The sequence below is a fragment of the Thermobia domestica genome, chromosome 9 (assembly GCF_964235325.1).
Source record: "Thermobia domestica chromosome 9, izTheDome1.hap1.1, whole genome shotgun sequence".
Classification (NCBI taxonomy): domain Eukaryota; kingdom Metazoa; phylum Arthropoda; class Insecta; order Zygentoma; family Lepismatidae; genus Thermobia; species Thermobia domestica.
In genome coordinates this window covers 30,114,146-30,140,927 of record NC_137462.1, presented here as the reverse complement: position 1 = coordinate 30,140,927, position 26,782 = coordinate 30,114,146, and the positions used below count along the sequence as shown (strand labels likewise).

At 36.7% G+C, this 26,782-nt stretch overlaps 1 protein-coding gene and 1 long non-coding RNA gene across 5 annotated transcripts in view; one reads left to right on the top strand and one right to left on the bottom strand.

Moving 5' to 3' along the window:
- LOC145694516 (uncharacterized) overlaps nucleotides 1-26,782 on the bottom strand; it is a 452,605-nt gene that overhangs the window by 6,466 nt on the left and 419,357 nt on the right. For 2 of the 3 annotated variants that reach the window (XM_081770828.1, XM_081770829.1), the window contains one exon: nucleotides 20,670-20,816. In XM_081770828.1, the coding sequence (XP_081626954.1) occupies nucleotides 20,670-20,816 (147 nt within the window). The other variant, XR_014133015.1, reaches the window with a different exon arrangement.
- Nucleotides 16,181-26,782, top strand: part of LOC145694518 (uncharacterized) — a 202,010-nt gene continuing 191,408 nt past the window's right edge. The window contains exon 1 of one of the 2 annotated variants that reach the window (XR_014133017.1): nucleotides 16,181-16,890. This is a non-coding gene — a long non-coding RNA (uncharacterized LOC145694518). Of the gene's footprint in view, nucleotides 16,891-18,905; nucleotides 19,326-26,782 lie in introns of those variants that run through there. The other variant, XR_014133016.1, reaches the window with a different exon arrangement.

The window sequence follows — 26,782 nt, the reverse complement described above, 5'->3', positions numbered from 1 at the left end:
CCTTTTCGTTTATTTTACACCCCAAGATCTTGTCCCCTTGCATATACTAACATAGAAATTATACCTAAGTATACTTTGATTCATATTTAACAAACCCTCGAAGTTTCGTAATAATCGCTTTATTCTTTCTAGAGAAATAAATATGTTTGTATGTATACTGTGTGTACTGTTTATTGCACCTTATAGTAATGCTTTCAGATCTCATAAGTTGAGGTAAAACGTTTTGTTTTATTACCACAAACACACATATAAAATATAATACAATATAATTTACAAGTGTGACAATTTACAATAAACAATATTACAAATGTACCAAAAGGTCATGAAAAGACAATCAAAACTATCACAATATATGAAACTTCCATTGGGTTACAAAAACGTACACTACTTCCTTCTTTTGTAAAAAATGTTGCATTCTCTAACAAGACCCCAACAATAGTCCCCCATCATTGAAGGATCCCATCGTCCCTGGTACCTTTTCTCCATTGCCATTATATCTTGGTGGAATCTTTCCCCCTGTTCGTCGCTGAGAGCACCTAGGTTAGCAGGAAAGAAGCTGAGGTGGGAGTGAAAAAAGTGGATTTTTAAAGACATCCTACAACCCAACTCTTTGTATTTCTGTATCATGTCCTGTACGATTTCTGTGTAACTCTCAGCTTTGTTATTGCCCAGAAAGTTGCGCACAACACACTTAAATGCTGTCCAGGCAGCTAGCTCAGCACTGTTTAACTTGCTGTCAAAGCTATCATCAAGCATTAATTTCCTAATTTGGGGACCAATAAACACTCCCACTGAAATCTTAGCATCACTCAGGTTAGGGAACTTATCTCGCAAATACTTGAAACCTTCACCAGATGTGTCCATGGCTTTGACAAAGTTTTTCATAAGTCCTAACTTGATATGAAGTGGCGGTAGTAATATCTTATTAGGATCTACCAAAGGAGCGTATTTGACGTTGCATTCTCCAGGTACGTAATTCACTCTAGGTTCCCATTCCTTCACTTCATAATGTTTGTCATCAGCTCGGCTATCCCATAAACATAAAAAACATTGGTACTTCGTGTAACCGCACTGCAGTCCTAATAAAATACCAACTACCTTGAGATCACAACATATTTGCCAACAATGGTCCTTGTAATTTATAAGATTTAGCAAAGTTGACATGGTGTCATAGGATTCCTTAATCTTCACTGAGTGCGCAACTGGTATAGAAGGTTTTTTATTTCCATTAAGTAAAAGGACAGCTTTAAGGCTGACCTTTGACGCGTCGATAAATAACCTCCATTCTTCTGGAACGTAAGGAATTCCTAGCTCCGCCATCAACCCATTTATATCCGTACATACGCACACATTATCTTGCATTGAGAAATAGCTTGAAAATTGAACATGCCTTTTCCTGTACACTGATATGTTCGTTTCTGCATCCAATAAGTTCCACTGCTGGAGCCTTGATCCCAGAAGTTCCGCCTCTTGTTTTGTCAGGTGCAAATCACGGACTAGGTCATTAAGTTCACATTGCCGGATGAAATGTGGCTCGCGAACACAGTCAGGGATGAACGTTGGATCCTTGGATGTACATGTTGATGTCGATGGTTCATCAAGGTCATGATCATCATCAGAGTCTTTTGGCCATATCTCTTCCCAGTTGGTAGGGGGCTCGGGAAGTGGAAGTTCTTTTGCATTCTGTTACATTTGATAACAAATATTGATAACCATTTCATGAACAAAACGAAAAAACTTGGAGAATTGTATATATATGTATTAAGATATACATATACTGTACGTTTAAAAAAATATACGTTGGAAGTACATTCTATTTTTATACACGTTTCTAATTTACAGAGAGCAATACAAGTGTGTTGTTGACTATTGTAAATATTCATTTTTATGTCTGTGTTTGTAGTAATAAAGCAAATCGTTTTTACCCCAACTCAGGAGATCTGAAAGCATTACTATCAGGTGCAATAAACAGTGCACACAGTATACATACAAATATATTTATTTCTCTAGAAAGAACAAAGCGATTTTTACGAAACTTTTAGGGTTTATTAAATATAAATCAAGGTATACTTAGGTATAATTTCTATGTTATTATATGTAAGGGGACAGGAGCTAGGGGAATAAAATATCTGAAAAAGGGAAATTTTTGAGGGAATTTCCCGAAAATCCCTCTGTTACGGGAAAACTGTACGTGATGGAGAGAAACCGAGTGCATATTCGAATTCAGCCCAGAAAGTTCCTTTAAGATCAGGTGATTTTTCTCATGTAACAAACAAGAAGTTTAAATTTGTTAACTAGTGTAATCTTTAAAAAAATAAAAGAAAGAAACTCCGTAGGAAAGAAAAAAGAAAAATAACACACCCTTCTAGGAATAAAGCCAACAGAAAAAATTGAGTTTGTCTATTTAAAGCTGCCCTAGATATTCTATTTTTTTCTATTGAACAAATCCACGTTAGTTTATTTCTCTAATGACGACCAATGTTTGCGTGGTATATAATACTGCTTTCCCCTCATTAGTCAGAATGGAGGAGGCGTATGTTTTACGAATCATTTCGAATTAATGTTGTAGCACGAGATAGGAAAGGATAAAATTCTTTTATTGGCCGCTTTCTTATCAAACTTTCGAACTAAGTTGTGCAAAAGGATAGAAAGTTCTACAGAACGAGTATGTCCGTCCGTCTATCTGTGAACGACTATGTCCGTCCGTCTATCTATCGATAATTAAGAGACAAAAACAGTAAGAGACAATAAGATGTTATGAATAACGTGTCCGAAGAACACAAATCACTTCAGATTTACGGTAACGAATTATAATGCAAGGTAGCAGCGTGCTTGGAAACGCCAGTGAAGTTATTGCAGGCAATTCGAAAATGCTGTGCTTTGACTACTAGAGAGGACGGTTATTATGTGTGCGTATGATAAGTCGTAAAGTTCAGGAAACTGCGGTCTTTTGGGAGGGCTAAATTTGTGCCTTTCCAAACATTAGTTTTATAATTAAGCTAACTGAGTAAAAACGTATGACAAAAGGTTTCAATGTAAAAAAAGAAAAAAACGAGCGAAGTAAATCAAGTGGTAGAGAGTTGGCTTCGCATTCGGGAGGTCGTGGGTTCGATTCCCGCTGCCAACCATCCACACCGGGGTTATGCAAGGTTTTCCTCAGTCTTATTAGGCTAATGCCGGAATGTACCTACTAAACAGGCTCTGGCCGATGTCTTCCAAAATCTTTTCCATTGTTATTGTTGTTGTTAGATACCCAGTATAAAATGTCCTCTGATCTGTATCTGGTGTTTGTTAAATAAATTTTAAAAAGACAGAATATTACAGATAATTGAAAGCAGGGAAGAAAACTGGATAGGAGGTTGTTTCACAAGCATTAGGGAATAAGCAAGAGCAGAAGCAGGATATTAGAGATATTTCAAAGGAGGAAAGTAATCTAGATAGATTATCTGAGAATTATTAGGGATAGAAAGAACAGGAGGAGACTATTAGAGATAATTCAAAACAGGAAAGAAAACCGCATTGAGAAATATTAGGGACAGAACGAATAGAAACAGAATATATGACATTCAAAAGAGTGAAGAAAATTGGATAGGAGACTGTTTGAGAAATATCATGCATAGAAAGAACAGAAGCAAAATTTGTAACCCAAAAAGAGGAAATAAAACTGGATAGAAGACTGTTTGAGAAGTGTTAAGGATAGAAAGAATAGAAACAGAATATTAGAGATAATTCAAAGAGGAAAGGAAACTGGATAGTTGATTGAGACGTATTAAGGCAGAAAGAACAGAAGGAGAATATTAGAGATAAATCAATGAATGAATGAAAGAAAAGTAGATAGGAAATTGTTTGAAACATATTAGGATAAGAAGGAACAACAGCAGAATATTGCAACAGCAGAAGGGTTCTATTTTACGTTTCTCCTCTTCTTTTGTTCTTCCATCCATACAACGCCACACTCAATACATATGCTACCATCAACATTTCCGTTCAGTTCTTTGTCAATGTTCCCTTCTAGAAGTTTTACTTTTTCTTTAAATGTCTTCTTCGTCTGAGCTATTCTGGGTTTTATAACTTGTTTGTGCCTTGTATTACTGCTTTTATTTTGATATCGCAACAATTATGATGAACAAAGTAGTAGCGTAGTCTATCTTAATCTGGAGATTCCAATCAACTGAAAATGCCAAAATACAGGGTTAGTATGAATGACTCATTCTTTTTAAAAAGGCTCTATTTTCAAAAGTACCACACGTATTATAGGGAGCTAGCTTGTTTACCAGCGGGGGCTGAGGTAAAGGGGGGAAAATGTCAACAATTTTTCTGCTTGACTCTTGCAATACTCCCTTACCCTTCTTTATATGTCATTGTTGTTAGGGTTAAAAATTTGTCACATGAATGTCATTCTGAAGAGTTAGTGTGAGTTGGTTATTTGTTGGGTGCTGTTGTGGTTGCGGTTTTGTTGCTTATTATTCATTTGACAATGGCTTCACAGCGTAAGAGAGGGCAAACTATACACAGCGAAGCTAGAGAAGTAATAAGGAAGGCCATAGTGAAGTGCGACGAAGAAGCGAGGGAGAAAAAACTGAAGCATTTATCACAGCCTATTTTGTGTGTCCACATATACAGGGATATTCGATAGGGATTGCATAATTGCATAAACTCTTTGAATTAAGTGAGTATTAGCTGAATTTTTTTGACAACGTACTGGAACCTTGCCCAGGACCGTCGAGTGACCATTTCTTGGCGACGGGGTGGAGAACCTGCCAATCAACTCTGAATTCCTCAGCCTCGCATTAAAGCTAGCTCCCTATAATACACACATGAAAGATACATGAAAAGAACCACAACCCGATCCGATTGAGTGTCGCAATGTGCAGTGTGGCGGTACGAGGTTAGTACCTGGATAGTTTGCAATTGTGGTTGTTCCCTCAACTCAGTGCTGACTTCAGGGATTTTGTATTTCAACAAGACGGGGCACATCTTCATTGGCACATTCCAATTCGTGACTCCTAAGCGATGAACTGGTTTTGCTCCCCTGGCCTGCCAGACCTCCTGATTTAACGTCCTGCGACTTCTTTCTGAGGGAGGGGTACGTTAAGGACCTTGTTTACGTACCACAACTACCGCAATCCTTAGTCAAACTCAAAGATCGCGCCAGTGCTGCAGTGCATGCAATTGACAGGACTAAGTTACAAAATGTATGGAATGAGCTCAAGTATCGTCTGGACGTGTGTCGTGTTCCCAGAGGGGCACATATTGCACATTTGTAGAAGGTGTATAAACTTGGTGAGTTTGTAGTTCTTTTCATATACAGATCATGTGTGTATATGTAATAATTTCGAAAATATAGCCTTTTCAAAATAAATGAATAATTTATGTTAATCCTGATATCCTATAATTAAAAATACTACTGCTGTTACTAACATAGCAACAATAATGATTAAATACCATTTTCTCTCACTTTTAGGTTAGATTCCATTCTAATAAACATCACCTTTGTGCTTTCTGCTTCCGACCTGAGCCAATCACTGTAATCTTGAACCTTTGAATGGGGCAATGTATTTATCTTACTATTACCTCCTTCCACCACAATTATTAGTCCTGTGTCTCCGTTGGTAGCAAGTCCATGTATCCTCGGTTTCCAGCCACTGGTGTACAAAATAATCCAAGATTTCATTTTAACTATCCATCAGCAAGAGTTTCACAGTAGATGACTAAGTGCATGGCTAATCAATGCGTTCGCAGCGTTTTTATGACTCATGCATATACGTTGGAATACGTTGACCATGTATTTAAATGTGGATGGCTAATCACAGTGCGCTGCAAATGCGAAAGCAAAAAAATGCACAGAATACGTCGGCTCGAGCATATTTGGTGCGTTTCGGAACAATAGACCACCTGCTGTTTCGGAATCAGCAAAAAATGTCTAAATGAAGGGAAATAAAAGGAAAGACGTATTGCCAGGCAAGGAGATTTCAGCAAGAAACAGCTGGTTAGAAGATGCTTTGTGCAGGGTATTGGAACTCTGCTATTATAAAGTATGTGCGTGTATAATAAAAGAAAATTCACAAAAATACACGGAAATTCCGAAAAATTAGCTAATCACAGAAAAATCTATGTAACATAATAGGGTTATTTCTCGTGATTCGAATGAATGAGAATAATGGTGTGGCAGTAAGGCCTGGAAACCCTGACTGGTTCACAATATGATTTATAACTCTGGCGAAAGTAAAATTACTGAGCAGCCACCAAGGTGGCGTTCGCTGCGGGGAGTAACGCATCGGAAACGCATCTTCGATTAGCCATAGTCTAACCATTCTGGATATCCATCCTGGAAATACATTAGTTTTGTTCTTGTATTAACCTTTTGTATGTGTAAACAAACTGCATTTCCACTATCGACCCGATTATAACCCAACTACAAACTGTTTTCAATATCATTTTATATTTCTGAATAAACAACTTTCTATCTGTAATGCTTTTTGTTTTATTAGAATTTAAAATGAGAGAGGTTTTATTAGATCACCCTGTACAACACTATTGTTTCTAGCAGTAATTCCTGAAAACGACACGAAATTCAAATAATGATTTTCGATGAATTTACGAAGTTCGTTACTGAATTCTCTCTCTATGTGTGTGTCTGGCTGACAGTTTGTTTGTTATTTGCGATTTTTTAAAATTTTGATCCGTCCATTCGATAAAGCATGAAAAATTACCTGAGAAAGTGATGGATTTTTTGCGTCACTCTTACCGTTCTAAAGATATTGGCCAAAAAATGGCCGATTTCCGGAGATTTAAGGAGCCATATCTCAGGAACCGTAAGTTATAGAGAAATGATATTGGTATTGATGAATACTTAAGAGGATGGTAAATATTTTGGTACCAAATAGTAACCGGTAGCCACTGACCAACTGGCCACCGTTTTCCAGATATTAGCCAAAAAAGTTCGAATTTCGGGAGATTTAAGGAGCTATATCTCGGGAACCGTAAGTCATGCAGAGATGATATTTTGCGAGAAACAGAAGGTGCGAATAAAAAGATTTACTTTTACATGTACGAACAATCACAATTATCCTTCCAGCTCCATCTTTCCATTCTTTTTAAGTTCGTTCTGTCAATGAGCTTGGAGCATTCTCAACTTTTTTTTTTCAATTCTCCAACATTAGGTGAAGTTAGGGTTGCCATATGTCCGTATTTTGTACAGACTGTTTATATTTTTGGGTCGGTGTCCGTGTCCGTATCGTACAAAGGATGAAATAAGAAAATATCCGTATTTGACAGTTTCTGGAGCTGCTCGAAAATTTCCGAATCGGAAATCGCTGAAATCTCGGACGAAAAGAATTGCGTTTTCATCTTAGAACTTATATTTTAGTTACCATTAATAAAGTAGGTTATGTTTTTAAAGAGTGTCCCATTTTTCCATTCGAGGTTTCTTTTGGTTAGATTTAATATACGCAATTTAATGGCATGATTTATTATACAGTACTTGTGTTAATGAAAAATATTATAAAACATGTTAATTTACAATAGTATTTTAAGTATTACAATAAACAATTGTGTGATAACCTAAAACGGTGATTTTTCAGGTAAGAAATTTCAAAATATTTGTTCTGTGATTGGGCACCGTATCTTTGATATGTAGTCATCTGCGGGGACAACCCAAAGTTCACGCACGTGACCTAGCGGGGGTTAGAGAATCAAAGAAACCTCCCTGGTTAGTCTCCTATTTGCTGTTCTGCGTTGTTGCAAATGTAGGGCCATATATTAAACAGCTTTTATATGTAAGAAAATTAATTTTTAATTAGCGCGCTCTAATATTACTTTAGCAAGAAAAGGTAAAAGTGAACATACAATATGAATACTAACAAACATTCGGACGAATTTTGAAATGTATAAAATAAATAGCTTTAATAATATTTTGGAAAAAAAAATATGCCATGTTATTATATAGGGAAATCCCAACGCATTTCGAGTGTTGGACACAGCCTTAAAGCTTGTCCGTATTTTGAAACAAAAAATTATGGCAACCGTAGCTGAAGTTGGACTATTATAAATGGTACATAAAAGAAATGCGTGTTTCTCTTTTTCTATTTGCATTTTTTTAAAATTATAGTTATTGTTCAACAGAACTCAGCATATTAAAATAAACCAGATCCACATCAAACCGGTTAAACTCGGATAAACAAGTCTAGTTTCTGGTTAAACAGGTTAAAATGTTATCAAACAATAGCATGTTTACTGTTTGATTAGAAGAAAGAAAAAAGGCTTTAAAAATAGGCGGTAGACAATCATTATTATTATTACTAATAACACTAATATAGATGAACAAAGGGCACATCACATAAAGACCAAACAAATTTATTTAGACCAGAAATCTAAAGTGACCTGTTAAATTTGAAATATCCAACCGTTAACTATAAAACTACCATATCAGGGAAATAATGCCATAAGGCAATGTGAAAAAAAAAGAAAGAAAAAAGTGTTATGTGGAAGTTCCAGATCCCATACGGTAGACACCAACTGATGTGAAAAAAATTATTTCAATATCCGTCGTTTGAATAATTTTTCTGTTTTCATTCAAATACAGTGAATTCAAAGAGCCAGGAAATTACCCGTTCTGTAACATTGTTTCTGAACCGAAATTACATTCACGAGCAATCGAATTAGATATACTTGGCTGAATAAAGTGTAACACTCCCTTCTACCTTGACGGCGGTGATGCGGAGTAACGTAGAATCCAGAAGACGCCGGAAGCGTTAGGGTCCCATACTGATCCACGATCGCTGCACAGCCTCCAGTAATCCACTCTGATTGGTTGAAGTAGAACACAGGGCATGCACATCCTTCTTGTCCAATTAAATAGAGATCAAAGCTTCTCGGGGGCCAAGGAAGCATCGTCACGTCCGTGGATTCCTAATCGAATCAGTCACAATTCGATAGCGATGCGCTGGAGCATTGCCTTGCTGTATGTATAGGTCACCTGGAAGGTGCTAGAGGTGAGAAAATGGAACAGCATGATCTGCCAGCATATTTATGCAACGTTTGTGGGTGAGGGATATTGTCAGATATCCCAGAGAGCTCATTTCATCCAACATGAATAGTCTTCATGAGCAGATATGACCACCTGCGGCCTGAACTGTATCCTGCTGGTAAGCGAGCTCCATTGCCTCACACGGTTTGCGACGCATTCGTACCGGTCATCGTCGTGTACCAACTGATCTGTCAGTGCTTCAAGTTCTATGGGAAATATACTGTGCAGATTGCTTCCTCCTATATGCTCCGTCGAAATTCGAGTTCTATATGCTCAGACAAGAACACGTATATCCAGACGCACTTTTTCCTATAGTCCACGTTAAAATTCGAGTTACATGGATGCAGGTAAGAAATATACAGACGTACTTCTTCCTATATTCTACATTGAAATTCGTTCGAGTTCTATGGGCAACACAAGTAACAGCCAATCGGATTCGAGTGAGGTCGAGATAGAATGGCGCTGTCGTTCTATTTCTATTGACGTCACATGCAGAGAGAGAGAGAGAGAGGAGAAAGTCGACCAAGGATGTTATAAAATAGAGGATTTACCCATACGTATCTTCATCGTATGAAGTCAATGAAGCCAAAAAACAACCGAGCATCATCTTTGCTGACACGTATGATTGGCTACTCTCCTTTCCGCAATGATTGTTGGCTCGAAACATTGCGAACTTAGTGGCGCGGAGTGGACAGAGTAGGTGTGGCGAAGCTGTGACGTATGGCTTCACGGTTTTGTTGTATGGGCACATCCTCTATTTTATAACATCCTTGAAGTCGACTGCTTAACAATGTTAGTAGCTTTAGAGGGAAAAATCAACAAAAAACTACGAAGAATGTAATAAGATTATTAGGTTAATCAAGTGTCATTCTACATCGAAAATGTATAACTTCTTTCTCTAATGTAACTAAAAAATATATTAGAACAGTTTTCCTTTTCTACCGCATAGTGATCCAAAAACTTTACGTGAATAAGCTACCAAGTCTGCACAACATTCAACTTCTTCTACGTCCAGAGACTCCTACTAGTCTGCTCCGCGATTTCATGTTTAACTCAGAGTAGGGGTGCTCACACGGATGTGTCATGGCGCAAGGTGCGTCGATGAAATTTTTACGGAGAAATTTAAGCCAGGTAACAATTAAAAATATGCAAGATACACAAAAATATGATTCAACTAGTGGCGTATTTCTTAAGGGAAGGGGGATGTTCGATATACAAAACATTGAATTTTTAAAAAGTACGTATTGTTGTAGGACGTTCTTGTTTAGAATGAACTGATTAGCTGAAATTGAGCTGGAAACCATGTTTTTACAACTTTATTTTTTTCATGAAGGGAGGTAATTTCTATGAATCAAATATGGTATATAGCTCAATAACTCAAATAAACAAACAGCAAAATGTTTTATTGCATATTTATTTAGACAAACAATGTAGCAAAAATGTACGCCAGAAGGTATAATTGACCAATGAAATTAAATTCTGTTTATCTGTTTACGGTACGGTAAAAACTCAATTGTGTAAACAGGGCTTTTTTTTTAACAATTTTTATTTCAGAGCGACCATGATCAATAATAATAATAAAACTCTAATTTAACAAAGCGGAAAAATAACTAGTAGAAATAATGCAAAAGAGTATTTTGAAATATACTGCAGCTATCCATTTTTAAGAGTACATAAATAATAAATTCTGGCGAAGACAGTAAAAAGGATAACGCGATTAGGAATGAATGGTCTTGTGTTTATAATATGAATGGATAATACCTAAATAGTTTTGCCTACGTCTCTATGCAACCTGTTAACTGTGATGTTTGCATATTAACGTTACGGGAAACGAATGTTTATGAACGAATGGGATAGGCGGGCACATTCTATAACAATTTGCGATGGATGGTTTGCAATAGGATTTAGAGTTTAGCTCCCCGTTCAGCAGCGAGGATATATCAGACGTGGGTCTACAGTTTAACGCAGGATCCGAACCACATCACCTCCCGCCGGATAAACGATCAAACTGATTTTGGTTTTGTTTCACATTTGCCAGATTTCTTTTTCTCGTCAGAAGTCTGTTGATTTTATATGGTTACGTTACGTTACGTCGTTACATAACGTAAGCTAAGTCGTTACGTTATGGCAAGTAAAAATCCGACAGATTAATTACGCTTACTTCTTTCCACAGAATAACTTAAAACTACAGTACTTACACTCCCTGCAGGAACGAAAAAAATCACGTAGCACACAAGTGTGCCCTATCTATCTATCTATATAAATAAAAATGCAAGTGATTATATTTGCGACTTAGTAATTCCTATATCACCCGACCGACCTCGATCAAATTTTCAACGTAGACGAGGTTCGACCCTAGGATCGTTTTCATCATTTCACTTTGACGGTACAACGTGGGGGAGGGATATATACAGGACCGGATCCATGATTTTCTGAGGGGGTGCACCAATAACTATCAGTATATTTGAATCAAATTTAATTTTTTAAAATGCCTTTAGGCATCTGTGATGTGTATGAGGAACGGACTTAAACTATTGTGTTTAGCAAAACTGCTTTCTTTTAAGCCCGAAACGGAAACATGACATGAAATTTTAGGAAAGTATTGCTATTCCACTGCCAGTTTCTCACTTTAGATAGTGTACATTCAGAACGGAGGCTGGGGGGGGGGGTCTACGTGCTCCGGTGCCTCCCCCTGAATCCGGCCCTGTATATGTATATATTTGAGGTCTGCACGGGTTCGGGCCTACAAAGCATATATCACATTGGGCCCGGGCCGGGCTCGGGCCGTACATTTTCAAATATACAACCATATTTCTCGGACCTTTTCGGGCTTACTTTGGAAATGTACCGTACAACGATATTTATTGGACATTTCGACCGTTCTTTCTGGAGAATTTTTAAAGCACAACTGCACTATTAAACTTCTAATTGCCGTAAATAAAAATACAATTTTGCGTAAATTATAGTTTCTGTAATTCGGGCTTATATCGGGCTCATTTGTTATCATTGATTTTGCAATAACTTATGTAAGTTATTACAAAATAAATACAAATATTATTTTAAAAAAGTAGTTAACAAGGAACCAAGACAACACGATACGTCATCAGTTACTGTTGAGTTCATTTTTCTAGTCGCTGCCTTAACCTAGATTTTTGGGTAATTCAAATTCTGGTCACACTGTAATTTCTATGGATGGCAACACTGAAAATTCATCCGATTCGTATTTTCGGTGTAGAATAACACTATCTACACGTATTATTGTGGTAAGTTACATTTCATTATCTCTTTTTACTTACGAAAAACGGGCCAAAGAAAAATTGTTAGCTTTTGAAAAACATTTAGTAGTCTGCCCCCTTGAGGAACGCCACTAAATCTTTCTTTAGCTCTCAGTTTCAGTTCAACGATGTTTAAACGACTATACTTTTTGCTTTACCAGCTCGCGCGAACTGAGCTTTGTGGTGAACAAACACCGTGTGCGTAGGTTTTCTCGGGGTTCTCCCGTTTCCTCCCACTTTCTTCATTCCACCATTTTCATTAGTTTCTCATCATCACCGTCTCCTTTAGCCTAACTGGCATAACCGTGGGACATAAAACTACATTTTATTTCGGCGACGTGTACTATACTTTTTGCTTTTGAGATATGCTCATAGATACACCACAGAGAGAAATCATATACACTGACAAGTGAGTTCAGGGAATCTCGGAGGCCATAGAATGTCACCGTTCTTATCAAATGCTTTCACAATGAACACACGTTCCGTACAATTTAATATCTCATTATTACTAAATGACAAACTCTTCTCAATATTGTCTTATCGGTCCCAAACAAATGTTCCTGAACACGGCCATACAGCAGTGGTTCTCAAACTTGTCGTTACTGCGACCCACATTAAATAATAAAATGTATTTGTGGCCCACTTACTTTTATTCACATTGACATTTTAGGAGATGGTGGTGTATTTCAAAGCAGTTAAATTTTGCAAATGATATCTCTAATTCCACTTCGTTCAATTACAGTCCGTAAGAGTGATTAACATGAAATCTATTTGGGGATGTTGTGAACACCCCGAGCGACCACGAATGTTACAGAGTACAGATCGGTGTTTGAATTTTAATAAATCCAAATTTAAGTTGTTTTCTTTTTTATGTCTATTGTAAATATCTCACTTTCAAACTAAATTGTAATATAAACTTATGAATGTAGTGGTCCAGTCGTTTAGAGCAGTGCTATTCAACTTTTTTTTTTTCTCGCGTACCCGTAGACACAGTTAGCCATTTAATTGTGTACCCCTGAAGCTGTTTAAAAAAATTAAATCGAAATGAACTTATTAAAATTAATACTCATGCTTTGTTGATTAAAAAGAGGGACAAATAGAGACCCAACAAAAGGAGTTGAGTTGAGTTGATTTTAACGTCCCGTTCAGCAGCGAGGCTATATGAGACGTGGACCTACTGATTAAAGTGGAATCCGAACCACATGAGCTCCCGCCGGGAATCCAACAAAAGGAGAATCAGTATGCCAATCAAAAGACTATTTATAGGGGAATAAACTGCACATCCAGAAAAATTAACATGGGAAATTTCAAAATTGTCCTCAACTACGATCATTCAATAAAAATTAGAAATATGCTTATTTTAGGATTACGTACTTCCTTTTAATAGCACTAGTTTAGAGAATATCAGTCGGTGCCTATCGAACAAATGTAATGTAAATTTCTTTCACAATAAGTATATCGTATTAAACTGTACGCATGCGCAAAGAGGGTTAAAGTGTTTCCATACAAAGGTAACACAGAGATAATCCTACTTCCGGCGCAATAACCTACCCACTAACAGATTTTGACTCACCCACTATCTTCCCACCCTATCCCAGCATCTCTACTGATTGTTTAACAGGGCAGTCCTCTGTGTAGCCCCTCACTTCCAATTTTCATTTTCTGAATAGTATTTCACAACATATGTTTCTGCATTTAAAAAAAAATCATAATTGAAAGGAAAACTTCTCGCGACCCACACTTTGAAAAACACTGCCATACAGTGTTGCTAATTCTAGATTCAAAATTTTCCTTTTCCCGACGCCCCCCTGTACATGACAGAATGAAAATGGAAAAAGAATATACAGAGAAGACTGTAGTATTTTTACTCAACGATAGCAATAAGAAGTAGGGGTGCACCCACGGGGTCCACTGGGTCCGGACCACCCCAAATAACTTCGAAACTCAACATACATTTGTACACTTTTTCAATAAAACTATTCTTGTTTAACAGAGAAATGTTTGATGTAGGATGAAAATTTGATCTTACACTTCATCTGTACCCTTTCTCTTTTAAAAACAATCTACCATAGTTTTATAACGAAATAAAATGTAGTTTTATGTCCCATGTTTATGCCGGTTAGGCTAAAGGGGACGGTGACGATGAGAAATGAATGAAAATGGTGGAATAAAGAAAGTGGGAGGAAACGGGAGAACCCCGAGAAAACCAACGCACACGGTGTTTGTCCACGACAAAGCTCACTTCACGCGAGCTGGTATCGAATCGAAGATCCCGCACTAGAGGTGAACGCTCTACCACTGAGCCACCGCTGTACTTTTATTATTTTTTCTAAAAATATAGGTGGAAATATTTTCCAATTACTTATCGTCTTTTCGGGTGCAAAATGATACCCGTTCAATACTATAAGGATGTAGTGGCTTGTAATATTGGACCCCCTCCCCCATACCTTGACCCCTTCCAACAAAAATTTCTGTATGCGCGACTGTTTTGTACTTTTGTACATTATGTTTCTGTTGTAAAAAAAAAAAATAAATAAATAATGTAAATGACAGAGCATTTCTTTGAAGTAACATTCTAGCAATTCCTGATAACAATAACAATAAATGTATTCATGTTAAAATAGTGTTTAAAGCTTTATATCTCATGTATTACCATGCCTACTTAAAAAAAAAAAATACCTGATTTACATCTTTCAAAAATGTACTAAACTGACAAAAAGTTGGATAAATTTGGATAAACCCAGGAGCGGAAAAGTTAAATCACACTAGAGAACAAACATCCGCATCATATCATCATAAAATTTTAATAACGTAGAAATACATTATAATTAACTCCTAAATAAATGTGATATGATGGAGAAGAGATGCAATCTGAACCCTCACAGAGTGTTTACAAAGGTTGTGGTTGGCGAGAGATACAGGCCACTGCATCATAACCACAACGTAAACCTCTAACCATTATTGACAAGAGTGCAAGGTGTATCTCATAACAATAGTAGATCAATCACCTGCTTTGAATATTGAATGTAAACCACCTTCCACCTCAAAACAAACTTCATTTGTTCATCGAGTGAAATGAGTTTCTGATTACTAAAGGAACAAATTTATAATGTAAAAGAAAAAAATCATCAAATTAGCCAGCGTTGCCAACAGCCCGGTATTTTACCGGACAAACTCGGCTTTTCATCTCCTTATCCGGTGTCTGATACGATCTCAAAACCAGACGTTATATGTCGGGTAATTTTTTCTCTTCTGGTCCTATTCTCTGTTCTATTCAGATTATTTTGGAGTGACGACCGGAATCGTCTGTTGATGAATGTGGTTTAAGCAGAGATTATAATTGAAGCGCTTAGTATCGAAAGCCACCAAAACCTTTTTTTTTTTTTGCCGAAATTGAGTTCTATGTTAACAGAACTTTGTTTAAAAGCTTGGTATTTCATACTAAAATATTATTATTATTATTATTATTATTATTATTATTATTATTATTAATAATAATAATAATAATAATAATAATAATAATAATAATAATAATAATAATAATAATAATAATAATAATTCAAATATGAGACTTTGTATGCGTGTATATGGAGCTTCACTGCACGTTTCCCGAAATAACTCCAAACTATAGTACTCGCACCGAGTCGTGAAGCTTGACCTAGATTTACCGAACGCGAGGGTGTGTTCCGGTCGTCAACCCCCACCCACCAAATTTTGTCAGAGTCTTCTCTCGCGCTACACGGAAAACATCTCCCGAGAGTACAGTGTTGTCGGACTGGTGTCAAGTTCCGTTTTGTTAATTCTTTTTTGTTGCGTTATATTTTCGTTGTTATTATTTGTGCTATTGTTATCATTTTAGAATAGTTGTTACAGTAGTTATTGTTGGGCAGTGTTATTATTGGCAATTTTTAAATGCCTTTTTAATATACTCGCTTACTTTGTATTCGAAGTTTGGCAACATTGTTGGTGAATTTCAGGTGTTTGACGTTTCTCCAAGTGTGCGGTCGGGAAGCGGCTCCACGAATTGTGCCGAAGTTTTCCGATGTGTTGGAGCTCAAGCAAAAATACTTCTATGATTGGTTTAGAGCCCAAGCTTCACAACTCGGCGCGGGTACTCTAAGCGAAATGGCTGTGGCGGATTTTGATACTAGGGGCCTCAATTCTCTTTGACATCGACCTGTAGTGTGTGGAATTTGCTGAAGAGTTGAAAGCAGGAAATTTTACTTAACTTATCAAAACTGCTGAAGGTAAACAAAAGTACATTTTCAAGATTGCAACTAGCACTGCTTCATCCTCAATTATATCTTCCAATTAAATAATGCATCCAGATCCAGTGAAAATATGTAGGTATTATGATAGGGGAGGACGGGGCTAGTAGTGACAGGGGCAAGTAGCGGCAAAGCACATATACTCTCTTCTGTGAGGTGGCAACGATAAGTGTCGGAGTTTGGTGCACAGTAATCGAGGTGAAGTTGGGAGGCAATACATCGTCGCACGATGATACTACAGTAAATTTATTGTTTTTAGTGCACAAAAGTAAAATTTAGGGAATCCTTTGGAACAGTGTCAGTTGAAGCTTATTGTGAGGTAAGTAAAAGTAGTTATTATATCTTTTCGGCAATAGTGTTTCCTACATTAGTTCATATGATGTGTTGGAAGAAACACGTTGTTGTTTTAGTTCGCCACACTGTGATACGGAGGAGTGGTGCTAGTTGTAACACGTGACATGGGGCATGTTGTGACATTGTCACACAACTTACCCCACCTGTGAACTTACGTTCGATTTTTGTTTCATTTTCAGAGATGGTTCGTAATTACAAACGTTAAAAAAAAAAAAAAAAAAAAAAGAGCTAAATCAACTGTAGAGAGCTATGAAACCGTTGCGAAGGAAGTGGAATCAGATGCATACAGTTTACGTAAATCACAAGAAATCTTCCATGTAAATAGAATGTCCCTGCTTAGTATATGAAGAACAACCGATATGATGCTGTCACTATGGGATACACATAGTTTGTCCTTTTTCTTCTGTTACGGGTTAGATATCGGAATATATATATGATGATTCTCGTAGGTATGATGTTCCAATTTTTTTCTCCCTTGCTATTGTATCTTCGCCTTTCATTTTTTTATATGATTGTTTCGAATGTCTAGTGTACATGTCACATTATTTTTTTCGATGTACGGCAAACAACAGTGTTGCCAGTGTCACACAATTTTCAAGTATTATGTTTTTCTTTTATAAGAAAATACACACTGAAAAAAAGATTAAATTCAATACTCCTCCCATTCACCCCTCGCAAGTCCAATGGCCATATGCCATCAAGAGTTAGTATTTTCACTTATCTTTATTGATATCACTTTTTATGCTTGTAACTCTTTTGGGGGGGATTTTCCCCGAAATGTTGAGGAGAGAGGGAACATCCAACTTTTCAACCTACCCTTCCGTCCCCCGATGTAGATATAGATGACATGCATACCGTTGGAAAGTTTCATCCGTTCTGAAGAGACAGACACCTAAATAACCCCTCTACATTAATTAGGAGCCGAGCTACGGAGGCTGGCTCAGCTCTTCAGCCGTTGATCCTGAAAAGGTTTGAGCACATAAACTTGAGTTTTTGAAAATAAAGAGGGAAAACTGGAAATAAACGAATCAAGAATGAGACTGATCTAGAAGGAATCCCATGTGGAAGATCACAGAAGTAAAGAAGAGAGAGACAGAGAGAGAAGAAGAGCTTAAAGAGATGATAAAAAGGAGGGGGAAGGTGAGCCCAGAGGCTAATACGAACATTATTATGAGAAGGTCTTCTAAAAGGTTTTTGCAACTTTCAGAAGTAAGAGGACATGCCTCCCTGCCCACCGAGAAAAATATCCAAAATACGGTAATGATACAGGGCGTGATTCTTATGGATGTTTTGGAGCCTGGAGAAACTACCAATTCACAACGCTACAGGAAGACACTAACTGAGCTGAAAGCCCGAATTGCAAGAATCAGCCCCGAGAAGAAGGAACGATTTCTTCTGCAACACGATAATGCCAGCCCCAACAGCAGTGTTGCAACCATGGATCTTATTGCGAAATTCCGTTGGACTGTCCTTATATCCATCATACAGCCCGAACCTGGCCCTTTCCTACTCCTATCTCTTTGGCTTTATGAAAGTTCAATTATGTAGGAAACATGTTTTTCAACCAGATGCTGTTATCACAACAGTAAAAAAAAAAAAAAAAAGGCTTACCTCTGCTAGTTCCGCTTTTTTAAAGCACTAAGAAAAATGTATGTGGCGTACGTAAAATTGTATGTTGGGGTCGCGGTGGCTCAGTGGTAGAGCGTTCACCTCCGGTGCTTGGGGTCCTGGTTCGATCCCAGCTCGCGCCGTGTGGACTTTGTGGTGGACAAACACCGTGCTCGTAGGTTTTCTCGGGGTTCTCCCGTTTCCTCCCACTCTCTTCATTCCACCATTTCATTCATTTCTCATAATCACCGTCTCCTTTAGCCTAACCGGCATAACCATGGGACGTAAAACTAAAGATTTCATTTTATTTTTCATAAAATCGTATGTTACATTTGTAAAACCTGTAGTTTTTTGACTAACGTACAGCAAACACATAACTGAAAACGCATGTTTTATACTGTAATACATGTACTTTCTGCATAAGTGTTCCATCTGTACGTGCTTTCCGTATGAAGCAATATAAGCGGTCAGGATCTCACATACAAATGGACGTATATAACATATAGCTGACGAAGGTAACATAAGTATATGTATGTGATGTACGGGAAACTGTTAGATGTCAGACATTCTGCAACGGCATGATGTAACATCTAAGGGCAGTGCCTATGTAGCATACGGGTAACGTATGCTCCGTACTTTTTTCTGTAGTAAACAAGAGGATTCCGTATACTTGTGCAATATACCGCTGTCCGGAGAACGGATTTCTCTCAGTGTGAAAGTTGTATGTAGGCTCTTGTTCATCGCTGGCGGAAGAGCATAAACAAATCGTGATGACGATGTGGAAAAATGACTGTAAGTAGCTTGAAACCTGTCTTATTCTATTGTGTAATTTAGTTCTCTGTATCTGTAGTAATTTACATAAACAACAACAGCATTACTTTCGGAACAGCTCTCGTATTTTCACTTCTTTTTCTATATTGATGGTTCATTTGAGAGCAACCTGAAAGTGTTCAGAGTGGTCACGAAGTCACGTTAGCTCTAAAAAAAAAAAAAATAAATAAATAAATAAATAAAAAAAAATAAAAAAATAAGTAACATAAACCACTAAACGTACGTAAATAACTACACGGAAAGAACTGAATGACATGAACAATAACGCTTTCGAGAAGTTTTATTGAGATAGAAAACATTAAGGGTCCAAAGGATCAGTCTGTCGACCGTTGGGCTGGATTAACCTATCTGGAGGCCCGGAGCTAGAAAAAATATGTGACCCCTGCTGACTTCGCCTAATACATTTCTGTGAAAGTACAGTAGGCAAGTTAAGAGAATATGTTTCATATATCTGGTCATATTTTATTTTATAATGATGATTGCATATTTTTTTTTTTTAGATAGCCAGTTGAGATTTTGATCATAGTAGAGGCCCCTGTTCCCCTGGAGGCCCAGGGAAGGCCCTCCCTTAGTCCGGCTCTGGTCGACCGTCATTCTCATGACAAAGGATAATACGCCGCCAGGTTCTGTGCAACATTTTGCGCAGCATTACAGATGTAACTTTGAGTGAAAGCTTGTTTCACAGCTTCTGTCAGTTCGGCACTGGTATCGTAACGGTTTTATGCAACGATGCCCTTTATGAACCACTCACATAGCGCATTATCACAGGTGGTGAGGTCTGGGCTTCGTGGTGGGGCAGGCAAGTGATGCGGGCAGATCGGGACTACCACGACCAATCCAACGCCCAGGAAAGACTTCCGTAAGATATTTGCGTACGGCGAAGGCATAACGGGCAGATGCATAAAGGTGTAACGGGAAAACTAACATTAGCGTTTATCAAGGGGTAACAGGTCTTTGCCACCCTGTATAGTGCCTAATTCATTTATGAACACTCTGTACTTACTTTGAAGACGACTATGAATCGATAAACAGTAGAAGTTTGTACTTCGCTTAGTTCTATATTTTTTTATATTTTTTTCTACGCTGACATCAGTAATAGACTTACCCGCCTACGCGATATGAAGATGCTATACACTTAATTAAAGAAAAATGTAGTTCAAACTCACACAAAACCAGATCAGACAAATGTCTATTGAACAAAACTACTAAACATCCAAGGAGACAGAGATATAAATCTTAATTTAACTAGTTAATAGTGAAATTACAGAGAAAAACCAATACATAATACTTCCCCATTCAACCTACCTTGACATTTGGACCTCCGGTTTGTGTGGTACCACAGTGAACGTCACCGCTGACGTAAGATAAAATATGGCACTTGATCCTGATGACTGGCAGCCCCCAAAGGAGTTGATCCTGCACGGGGTCAAATGCCAGTCCGATGATTGAAGACTACGAGACAAGCAGAAAGAAATAACTTTAAATAAAATTCCCAAAGCATATTAAGATAAATTGCATCATAAAAATCGTTTACGAAACAACCAGATGAATAAATACTGCTGGTTAATCATTATCAACACAACAGGATTATAGCCGAACTAGTTATAGAGAATTCTCCTATAATACAATAGGAATTTTTGTCTGGTATTTAGTCGAAGCATTTGCAATGAGAGTCTTACAAAATTAAAGAAACTGCGCGTAAAATATTTGCAGAGAAAATTGACTGTACAAAACTTATTTAAACTGTCTGTGTGTAAAAATGTTCTTTGCATTCATGTTTTTACTTTTGGTCAACAACTTGGACAGAAATAACGTGAAGGAAGTGTAATATAACGGTAGCAACTAGCTTAAGAGAAAGATTAGGGCGTAAGATTGGCATAAAGGTTGAAGTAAAGATTAGAGCGTAACACTGACATAAAGATTGAAGTAAAGATTAGGGCATAAGATTGACAAAATGATTGAAGTGAAGATTAGGGCATAAGATTGACATAACGATTGACAAGAAGATCAGGGCGTAAGAAATAAAATGAAATCTTTGAGTTTTACGTCCCACGTTTATGTCGGTCAGGCTAAAGGAGACGGTGATGATGAGTAATGAATGAAATGGTGGAATGAAGAAAGTGGGAGGGAACGGGAGAACCCCGAGGAAACCCACGCACACGGTGTTTGTCCACCACAAAGTTCACTTGGCGGGGGCTGGGATCGAACCCGGGACCCGAAGCACCAGAATTAGGGCGTAAGACTCTCATAAAGATTGAAGTAAAAATTAGGGCATAATATTGACATAAAGACTGAAGTAAAGATTAGGGTATAAGATTGAAATAAAGATTGAAGTAAAGATTAGGATTTAAGACTGACATAGAGATTGAATTAAAGATTAGGGCGTAAGACTGACATAGAGATTAAATTTAAGATTAGGACCTAAGATTGACAAAGACTGAAGTAAAGATTAAGGCATAAGATTGACATAAAGATTGATGTAAAGATTAGAGCGTAAGATTGACATAAAGATTAGGGTACAAGATTGAAATAAAGACAGAAGTAAAGATTATGGCGTAAGATTGACATAAAGATTGAAGTAAAGATTAGGGCATAGATTGACATAAAGATTGAAGGAAAATTAGGGCGTAAGATTGAAGTAAAGATTCGAGCGTAAGATTGACAAAGATAGAAGTAAAGATTAGGGCATAAGATTGACATAAGATTGAAGTAAAGATTAAGGCTTAAGACTGACATAAAGATTGAAGTAAAGATTAGGGCGTAAGACTGATATAAAGATTGAAGTAAAGATTAGGGCGTAAGACTGATATAAAGATTGAAGTTAAGATTAGGGCGTAAAGATTGACAAAGGTTGAAGTAAAGATTAGGACTAGCCCACGAGACGAGACAGAGCTATATCAACAGAAGGAAATTCATTTTTCAAGACGAAGTTATCCCTTTCACGAAACGTTTTCGAAACACGACAGTTTGAACTTTTGTCTTGTAGGCAATCCCAATAAAGATAGGGATAATAAATAAAAAGTAAGCGTAGGTTATTATGTACTAACGTACTGGATTCATTATTATTCAAAATTTATTTATTTATTTATTATTATTGATTATTATTATGAATATTATGTAACAATGATAACGTAATAAAGAATTTTCAAGTTCTGGTACAAGTATTTGATAATAAAGAGTCAGAGCATGGAATATAGTTCAGTTACATTACAAATTATTTCAGCAATTTTTACATTCTGATTCAAATATCGGAATATTCATTTCCAATGCTCGAACAATTATTCATTACTCGATTAATTATTTGTTATTCGAACAATTGTCCAAATAATAATTCGTCATTCGAATTTTAGCAGCATTAATAGATTTATCCGATATAACAGTGAGGTACTTAAGAATCCATTTTGTAAATACAATCATAACAACTTTAGAAATATTCAACCTACTTTGGTGAGTGTGAATCCCTCCAAACAAATCTAAATTGCTTGTTTTGATAACTTCTAAAAAAAAAAAATAATAAATCGTAAACAAAATCTCAGAATTCACTGAATAAGGTATACGGGGGGGGGGGCTGCTGAAAAGCTCGTAGCCCAACTCAACAGGAATGCACGTGGAATGATGAATTTTTCGTTATTCTACATACTCCACTCCTCCCGAAGTTCAATACGCTTCCTTTTCACCAATTCTTCCATCATCATTTACTTGTCTTAATCATATGTCTCCCTTAGCCTAAAAGGCACAATCGTGGGACGTTAAACTGACAGATTTCGTTGTTACAAACACACAGACGAACAAAGCAAATAAGATATACAGGGTGGCCTAAAAGTAGGTATACAGTCCCGTACTGATCAACTCATTTTGCTTTTTATATCATTTCTTATTGTTATCCATCAGGTAGATTTAAACGGCGTAACAAACACCTTGGCATTTGAAGGTGGCGCTCTTAAGTTCCCTTTAAATGCTGCTAACAAATGAGAGGTCAGCGGTATTGCCACGTTTATTTTGTACACATCCACGTCTATCCTCTGCCACCTGATCGCGCTGTAGTTCGTCTGCTTAGCCATAGCCACACCCCTTAGCACTCGGCAACGTCTCGTCAGAGCTTGCGTTTTATTCGTTAGCTAAAATGCCAAGATGTTTGTCACTGGCTTTAATATCTTTATTATTTGTTCTTAATGGATTTTTTACTTATATCTTACGCTCGGAACAGCCGAAGCAAATAAACTTATAAGCTAGAATGTTATACTTTATCAATGCAGGGGTATATACCTACTTTTGGGCCACTCTGTACTATAAAGAAGTTTCTTGGTATACTAGACTCCTTTAAAATTTATATTAAAATAATAATTTGAATAATAACCTCGAAAACAATTGAGTAATTTATTTTACATAACAAAAGTTGACATGGTTCAATTTATATTTTCCTCAATCAATGTGATTTCAATTAAATGAAATAAAATAAAGTTAATAAGATTGGTTCCCAGGCTGGTAGCCAGCCAAAAAATGCAGGGGGGGCCGATCCAATCATAATATATTTTATCACCATATTATAGTTCATTTGCAAGCCTACCATGAAAATTTTAGGGAGGCATCAAAAATTTAGGGGGTACCCGGTCCCCTAGACCCTTCTTGGATACGGACCTGTTGGTTCCACAAGAGACTCTAAAAGCTAAGTTGGTGTTTAAGATATTCTGTATATTATTGTTGAAGGGAGCGTAAGTGATCTACTATTCGACACATGATGGATCGAATTATTTTTATGTTCAGATGCTTCGTGGTGTCACGGATGTACATCTGCTATAGAAGCCTTCTGTGTCTCATTGTGTACACCACAGATGGACCCTGACACGTCACAACCTTCGCGAACGGCAATTCTGCGCACTAAAAGTTCCAGGAAGGTCGTTTGGAGGGAGCAAATCGTCTCCTCGACGATTAATGTAAGCTTGAAATACAAAATTTTATATCAAATAAGAATAACGTAGTAAATATATATATATATATATATATATATATATATATATATATATATATATATATATATATATATATATATGCCTATAAAAAGATTACCTTCAGAATGGGGGCTGACTCAATCACTGTTTATCCGCCAGTGATTCTGCCGAACGACCATCCGGCATTTTATAACTCTATTATACGGCTACACTTGAAGCTAGTTGCACAATAGGTACTCTCTTCTTTGTCCTGTAATTATCATTCACAATCTACTGCACTCGTCCTGCTGTCCCACGACCCTCAGACTCTAGCAGTATGCACTCTACAGATATACTATATATTCTGTAGTGGGCATTTCACTCCAATCGGAAGGTTCAATATATACGTGGTGCTTCTAAATACGTCTCCACCAGTGTACTCCCATGCGCAAAAAAAATTGCGCGTATACTGTAACTCACGATTTTTCGCAATTATTCCATTTTCTATATGTTTATTGGTAAAATTCAGTTATTAGTACGTGGAGATAATAGAAAGCAATCCATCTAAGGAGATATTTCCAAAAAATATAATAAAATAATAAAAATATAAGCAAAAAACAAAATTATGTTCGGTTTTGTGTATACTGGCAATAATGTTTTCGAGGGAATTTTTGGAGTAGCACAGCACGATTGCAGAGGGAATAACAAGATTAGTAGGAGAAGAGCTGAACCAAGGAATGGAAATTGGAGTAAAATATTGCATTTATTGGCTTAAATCTAGGGTGTAAATTGTCTGCCAAATATAAATTAGCTTCTGTAAGCAAGATGTTATACGAAAATATATAAACAAAGAGAAAAAACTGTTGTCTTAAGTTTGGAAGTGACATGCTCTATAGCCATGAGCATTTATTTCTTAAGAAAAAGATAGACAACAAAAGAAAATCTGTGTGGCCAAGTGGGTAGAGTGACGGACTAGTAATTCTTATACTGTTTTGACACCAGATCGAATCCCATCCGGTCCTGTTCAATTTTTTTTCTTTACAAAACATTGTAGAAAGTGTATAATTTTTATGTTAATAAGAAACGAAATAATATAATAATGAAATAACTTTTTGTTTTTCTGATGACGTATTTTTTCAGAATTAGCTTACTATTTATTACTAATAGCGATTGTTTTTAGTTTATGGTATGGTATGCTTAACCGTTCCCTCTCCGTTTTTACACAGCTTCACCTCACTGCGAGTGTCTGTGAGTCAGGAACAGGAAAAAAACAAAACAAGATCAACCTGCAGCTTTACACACAGCGTGAGGAACACAGTCACAGCGATAGCTCGTTGTCATGAAGAAAAAAAAACTTTTCTAGTGTTTCTGTGTGTGTGTTTCTTTTTAAAGTATTGACTCTCTCTCTCTCTCCTTTTGTTTCATATCCACAAGTGCAACAAATGCAAGTCTGTGTGAAAAAAAAAACAAGAGTGCTTTCTTTAAACAAAACTAAATTTTACAGCTCTCTTTGTGAGGAACGCGAATGCTTCCAAAAGATGCCATGAATATTAACTATAATCGTACCGAATTATATAGTAGCATGAAAAACTGATAATAAAATGATGTAACATGCATAAGCTTTTTTTTCTAGAGTAACCACACATTAAACATAACAAATTAAATTTTTGGGATTACAAATTATCACATTACGTGTCGGTGTAGGCCTATTCGTTTTCACATTCGAGCGACGAAAGAAGAAAGTGTGGTGATAGTTATAAAAACCGAATACCAGATTTCAATAAATTCAAGTTACATGGCTCCTACATATCGAAAATAATGATTTTTCGATATCTGTCCATCTATTTGTCTCTCGGTTCGTCACGCTTTTACACGCACTCAAATAGAGGCCATACTGTTCAACGTATCTGCACCGAATTCTAGACATAACGTTTTAATAACATAATATCTTTCGAATTTTAGGTCCTTCGACACCTAAAAGCAAGGATAATTTACTGAAGGATTAAAATTTAAAATAATTCAATTTTCTCAAATAAAAAAAGCTGTGACGATTTTATTTACTTTTGATAAATATATATTTTATTAACAAATCTCCACCACATATGAATAATTTTTCTGAAAAAATATATATGGTGTAATTCACTGTATGGTATGCGTTCTTTTTGCACAATTTTCTCAACCACATTTCATAAATAAACGTATCATTAATTACCTAACAATATGACAACTCGTTCGTTCGAAGGAGTAGCTTAATCTTAGGGTGAGCTTTCCCCCGATGGTTTTCCCATTAACGCCTAATGCAATTTTGTTCATATTTCGTAAAGAAATATTTCATTAATAAACTAACATAGAGCATAAATAGTTTATTCCGATAACATACAGAAGAAGTGGTTTTCTCAAGGGTTGATATTTTTTGGGACAATTGTCTCAGTAATAACTGAGACAAATTTGTTCTAATTTCAGTAAAAATATTTTCTGTAATAATCTTAC